Here is a 6733-nt window from a genome sequence, read left to right as displayed (position 1 = left end):
ATAGTGAGAAGAGGTCTTAAGTGCAACAAAAGACTGTTACATAATTGCAGTTTGGCTCATGCCTGCAGAAATGTTACACTGTGAAAGTGTTTTCCATCTAACAAACATAATAGGTTTACTGAACACTTTAATAGTGCGTGACTGTTTGGTGAACTCAACTCTGTCCTTATCTGACCTCTGCCACCTCCCGTCTCGCCTTCTGGCAGCCTTGTATACCACATGCCCCCGAGAGAAATTCAGCCTCTGGGCTCACAGCCAAACAGTGATGTGAATTTACCGGCCTTAGGCCAACCTGCACTTGTGAAGGCGTTGAGTGAGAGTAAAGTGTGGGAACTTGTCTCTTACTGTCTCTCTCTGTCTTTGCTCTCATATTTCCCCCAAACATAGGCCCCACTTTCTCTTATTTGTGCACAGTAGCTCCCATTTCCTGTAGCCTGCCCTGTGCCTTAATGCGACATCACTAAACTGACCCCTCTGTTCTGTCCGCACAAGAGCCCCGGAAAGAGCCGGAAAAGGGACTCGTCTCAAACTCAACCCACTCGCTCTTTGCGCCAGTCCTGTCACATGCTTTGCTAGATTGTTTACTTGCACTGCTGTGGTCTGTCCTGCTTCTAAGCTCCCTCCTACTCCCTCCCTCTCCCTCTCGTCCAGCTTCTGTCAGCCGCCCACCATTTGGTTTCTGCGTAGTGTTACTGTATGTGGCGTTAAGAGCAGAGACGAAACGGGAAAGCAGGCCCAGGCAGCCCTTTTCTCTCCAGACTCAGTCTTTTGCTGTTGCATCTTCTAATCCTCCAGTTGCACTCGCTTACCGCCGTGAGTATCTGGTCTTTGCAGAATAAAATAAACAAGGCAAGGAGTAGTTAAGGGGACGACGGAGAGAAACACTCTCCCCCTACTCCCACACAGCTAGGGACAGCGGCAGATGTACAGAAAAGAAAGAAAACCACACGACAGTTTGAGCTGGAAGATTTCTAGAGGAGCAGGACTGGGAAACAGCTGTGTTACTATGAGAAGCTAAAAATACTCAAGAGGCAGAAGTGATTTCAATTAAGTATTTCAAACCTGCTGGTGATAAATTTATAGCTAAATAAAAAAAAGCATGATCTTGGCTTGAAAATATGTTTTTTTTTTCCCAATTACAAGTATTATTTGATGCTGGAGTAAAGAAAACAAGTGGAAAAGTGGCAACAACATCGCTGTCAGGATGACTAAGTTTCATATAAGTCGCAAATACTCCTTCTAGTACTTTTTCTTATGCAATAAATAAATGAATAAAAATACTGGAAGGATCCACATACAGGGTTTAGGACAAAAAGTGCATACACATCTTATTATAAATGTGTTAGGAAAAAAGGTTAAATGTTCCTCTCTACTTCGGACTCTCTCTCAGAAGGTCAGCCTGAACCCTTAAATTGACTGACTGCCAGTTTCCGCCATTTTTATTTATTTTTTTTGCTGTGTATGTGAGTGTAATACACCACAGAATGGCCAGAGAAAGGACAAAAGCAAGACGAGAGAAACTAGTTCTAAAACTACTGATTTGAACTTTTAAACTAAAGCCTTGTCCCACGAATGTGGTGCAAGATAAGTGCAACATGTGATTTTCGTGGAAATGGTTTGCTGCATGTTCCTGAACCTGAAATGCATTTTGTGCACGTGCACATTTTCACTGTGATGTCAGGATCAGGAGCCAAGAGAATCTGTCTGCACCCATGTAAACCCCCCCTCCCTCCCTCCCTTCCTTCCTTCACTGAATAAGATTTTCTTTTCATAATGTTCTTCTGAATAACTTTATTTTCACAAATCTGACCTCAACTCTCAAACGCCTCACTTCTACTTCAGTGGTTGCTTTTTCACTTTAAATTACCCCAAACCGTGCTGATCGGTTAAAGATAACGAGGTGACCAGACTGGCAAAGAAGGGATTTGGCATTCATCCAAGCCACCTTTCTAAAGCACTTAATGAGATCTTCTGACCCACTGTTGTGAATAACAACACGTGTGGACATAAGACTGTCTACCAGCTGCTTTTAAATAAGAATGAATGGGCGATTAAGTGTTGAGGCAACATAAAGAGGCAGCAGCTAGTTAGATGGAGCAGCAGTTGTGTGTAAATGGAGTATGTGCATGTGTGAGCTTAAAAATAACATCATCTTTCTTGTCTTCAGATGAAGCTACTGCTGCCTTTAGGGGCTCCTCTGAGAGCTGTAAATACAAACATTCAAGTGCTTTGGTCATGTAGCAATTGAGTTTGTATGAAAACTAATGACAAATTAATTACATTTGGGTTTTTTTTTTCCATTTGTGTTGAAAAAATACATTTTTTTTGTCTACCTGCAGTTGAGTGGGTGTACAAGCTATTTTGTTACGTTAAATTTCTGTCCGATAGCAATTGAAGGCAGCATTACAGATCACTCATTGAAGCAGCTGTCGTCCATAAACTAATTACTCAAATGTTTTGATTTTTGCCTTTCTAGCAGGTTTTTCGACGTTAAAATTAGAGACATCTGCACATTTACGGGACAATCTTTCACCGTGTGTTTTAGTTGTATACAAATACGTCTCTAAACATTTGGACATTTTTAGCCACCGACACCTAAAAAGTAAGACTCAGCTCCTCTGAGGAGACTTTGAAGTATTTGTACGCAGCTCTAATAAATGTCTCGCATCCATTTCAGATTCTTATGAGAACTTAACGAAGAAAACCTCTGTCCTTACCTGTTTTCAGATGCTCCACCTGACCGCAGGGCGCGTGAGCAGCCTCCTAGCCAGGCGCGCGACAGCGGCTCTGACCACCAGCAGCGCGAGAATGGCGAGCCATGGTCACGGTACCAGAACCGAACGAGCTTCAGCTGTTTGTTTGTTTGTTTGTTTGTTTGCGTTTCCCTCTTTCTCAGTCAGAGTAAGGGGCTGGGAGTTCACTGTGCCCCCCCTGTGCAAAGTGGCCCAGGTGGAGCTGCAGGTGTTTCCTGCGACACCGTTTAACCACAGTTTCTGTTGGGTGTAGAGAAAACGGTGCAGTCACAGTTTTCAGACATGGGGTCAAAAGATTCGGTGAGTAATTTAGTACTTTTGACTCCAGTTCCAATCACTGCTCTCTACTGGAGTATTTTCCTTTCCAAATTCAGAGGGAAGTAATGGCTGCACTTTTTAAAACTACTCATATATATTAGCCCCATCATAAGACTTTATTGATTCTATTGAAAATTCACAAACCACTGAGCAGTGTAAAAAATAATTCAATTTACTTTTTGCAAGTGTAGATTCCCCCCCCCCCCCCCCCCAAAAAAAAAGAGAGAGAGAGAGAGAGAGAGAGAGAGAGAAGAAAAGACAGAAATATACTCAACATAAACCACCTGTTGGTCACAAAGTGGTTAACATCAACCAAACCTCTTAATTTCTTTATTACATAGTCAAATGTAAACTGTCATAATTTTTCACCTTTTTTGAGAAATTGTCAAACAAATTAGGACTGAACGGAACACTGGTCCCAAGCATGAGGCACAGTGAAATCACAGCTATCGAATGGACTACTCACAAAAAGCTTGGGATATTTATGAATGAAATGAATTATGGTGAAATTTATGGAGAAGGTAAAAAAGTAGGTATATTATACAATGAAAGTAGAAGCGTGCAATTGTCATTTCTTCATCTCAAACAACGTATTGAAACAAAACCAACAAATTAAATTCACCTTTAAAGCTTGTAGTGCATTTAAGGTACATTCTGAAATTTCGGCCAAAAGTTGAATATCCCCAACTTTTTGTGAGTAGTGTAAGTGACCCATTACAAAGACCATCTCAGCAGCATCACTGGTAACCACATAATCAAACTCTGATAATGTTCAAATGCTTTGCCTTAAGTTTGTTAATGGGGATGTTTGCTGACATTTGTGCAAACAGCAGATGCATGACGCTCAATTACACTGACTCAACCAGTCTGTTCTAAACAATAATTGTCAGTAGCGTTATGGACTTTAACCATTACTCAGACTTGCAAAGAAAGGAGGTCGCTGTGTAAAGCTGCCCCTCCCCAGCAGGTGGCACCGCGTCTGCACTCACCTAATGAAACGTTCTAGACAGATGGTCCAAGGGTCTATTGTGGTCAATAGTAACCCGTTCTTCTAAGATGGGGTCTGACTGTACGTTACTGCAGCAGCTTCCTTGTTTACCCCCCTCTCCCAGGGGTGTCGGAGACCGCTGACATGTCTCAACCGATGTACTGGGACCGTCTAGACATCCCTATGCCTGACAGGCCCTACAAAGATGTGCTGACCGGTGAGGACAAGAGCCTGAAGGAGAAGGAGAAAGGACCCTGGAACGCGCTGACCAAAGAGGAGAAGATTGCCTGTAGGTTAAAGGGAAGAGCCTGTTTAGGCACAATACAGTTATAATACTAGTACTTTTACATGTATATTGAAGTGTGCCGCCATGGTGACTTTCCCCTCTTGATCTCCATCTCCCACATCTCCCCTCTCCTCCCCCCTGCAGTGTATCGACTGACATTCTGCCAGACGTACGCGGAGATGAAGCGGCCAACAAATGAGTGGAAGACTATCTTTGGGGGCATCTTCATCTTTCTGGGCTTCACTGGCCTGGTGATCTGGTGGCAGAGGGTCTACGGTACAGTACATCTACCTTTATGACAGGGGTATAATTTGTTCTTTTCCCCAGATTAATCAAAAGCGTCCTTCTCCACATTAATTAAACCTCGGGGGCCTCTTCCTCCTATTACTGATGCCTCAACTCTCTTGAAATATACACCTTTTATGAATTTTGTACTGCAAGTAACTGAAATCAGTTTTTTTTCAGCACAACATGGGCCATTTGAATGTGTTTTCTTCTATTACATAATTTTTTTACTTATTCACACGGTACAGCAATCAAGGACTCTAAATTAGATGTAGGTACATTTTATGTTACTTTTAATAAATGGGAAATATTATACTTTTCTACTTCACTACATCAGTTTCACAGCTTTACGTACCTTGCAGATGCAGGTCCCGAACACAAAGTATAATAACTTAATAAATCATCGTTAGGAGTTAACCATGTAGAAGTACATAAGGTTTACAGTAAATGCAGCTCCACCTTTACCAGCTGTAATCTTTTTTCCTCCCCACACTAACAGATCTTTGACCCCTACCATTTTTCTTTTTCTTTATTTTTTTAATTAGGCTTTGTGTACTTCTCCCACCTCTGGCTGCCAGTTATGGAAGTATTTAAATTCTGAATTTCATCCTAAAACTAACAGTAGACAAATACTGTCACAAGCAAAAGCCTGAATTCTGAATTCTACTTAGGCATAAAAAAAAAAAAGTATTAGCTTTAAAATATACTTCCATTTCCAGAACGAGGTCCCATGTGTATTAATTAGAATTACCGATGCTGTTCATATTGCAGCTGGTAAAGAAGGAGCTAATTTGAATTTTGTTATGAAGTATTATGTAGGTTTACTGTATCATTTTCTGTTCTTTAACCTATAGGAATACAATAAAATGTACTTATTCATTATTTTGTACTATTAATCTGAAAGTTATTAAAAGAAAGTGGGGAAGAAAAAAGTGCAATATTTCCCTCTCAAATATGGTGAAGTAAAAATTATAGGCTGCTGAAAATGGAAATAATTTACTAAAGTACAGGTACTTCAAAATTAAGTCTAATACTTGAGTAACTGTACTTACTAAATTCACATGCATAAGGTTAATAATGTACTAAACTCTATGTAAACCAAACAATGTTGACTCTTTTTTTTTATAATCTCTTATTATTACTCTCATTCACAACTGTGCATGTGAAACACTGTTTACATCTACCAGGAATAAAATGATGTGTTCTGTAGTTTGAAATATCAGTATAATCCAACAGTATAGGATCCTTTTTTTAAAAATCTGTCTGGGCCATTTTCATTTGTAGTAATATTGAAAATATTCCCTCAAATCAAAATGATGTCTGAGTTTTATTAAAATATTTTATTATATTAATACATTTTAGAGACAGATGTGACCAATAAATGTCCCTTTTATTGAAATTTGACCCCGTACCCTCGAGCAACATTCTGCCCATTTTGACTTTGGAGCAGAAAAGGCACAGATGTACCTAACAACATTAACGATGGCTCTGCTCCGGTAAGCCAGGCCAGTTAGACAGCGTGCACAACACCAGAGCCCTGGGAGCTGACTCATCTAAAGGGACTGCAGGCTTTATTAGTGCTACGAGCTGTCGCTCTTTGTGCACCATCTTATTCATGTACAGAGACGTTTTTATGTTTATATGGACTGTGTTTAAGAGTATCTCCATATTGCCTGTTTTCTCTTTAGTCTTTCCTAAGCGCCCGAGGACCTTTGATGAAGAATGGCAGGCCAAACAGCTAAAGAGGATGTTGGACATGAGAGTTAACCCCGTCCATGGCTTCTCCGCCAAGTGGGACTATGAAAAGGGCCAGTGGAAGTAAAAAGAGGCCACTGGACTGTGGCTGAGGTGGCACAGAGTTCAGGGCCCCTCACCCCAGAACATGGTTTTTGTTCCACTGTGTGAAGCTGCTGTTGAGATCTGAATTATTTCAGAGACCACTAGCAAGATTAGGCTTGTACACTGTTGGGATTTCCTGGGTTATGTAACTCTGAGCCACCTCTTGCCCACTCAGTAGCCTCCTCTCCAACCACAGCAGCCTTCTGTCATGGTGATAACATGATACCATTGTGGTAACCCTAAACCAATAAATTGTTGCAGATG

The 6733-nt window shown here is 41.0% G+C and overlaps 1 protein-coding gene across 1 annotated transcript; it reads left to right on the top strand.

Moving 5' to 3' along the window:
* The first annotated feature begins 634 nt into the window (after positions 1–634).
* Positions 635–6733, top strand: cox4i2 (cytochrome c oxidase subunit 4I2). The gene is made up of 5 exons (XM_067528012.1): positions 635–813; positions 2728–2827; positions 4184–4348; positions 4490–4621; positions 6319–6733. The coding sequence occupies exons 2-5, from the start codon at positions 2728–2730 to the stop codon at positions 6450–6452; spliced, it is 531 nt and encodes a 176-aa protein (XP_067384113.1). The 5' UTR covers positions 635–813; the 3' UTR covers positions 6453–6733.

The sequence above is a fragment of the Channa argus genome, chromosome 13, assembly GCF_033026475.1.
Source record: "Channa argus isolate prfri chromosome 13, Channa argus male v1.0, whole genome shotgun sequence".
Lineage (NCBI taxonomy): Eukaryota > Metazoa > Chordata > Actinopteri > Anabantiformes > Channidae > Channa > Channa argus.
The sequence above is the reverse complement of the archived record's forward strand: the minus strand, read 5'-3'. Positions and strand labels throughout refer to the sequence as shown.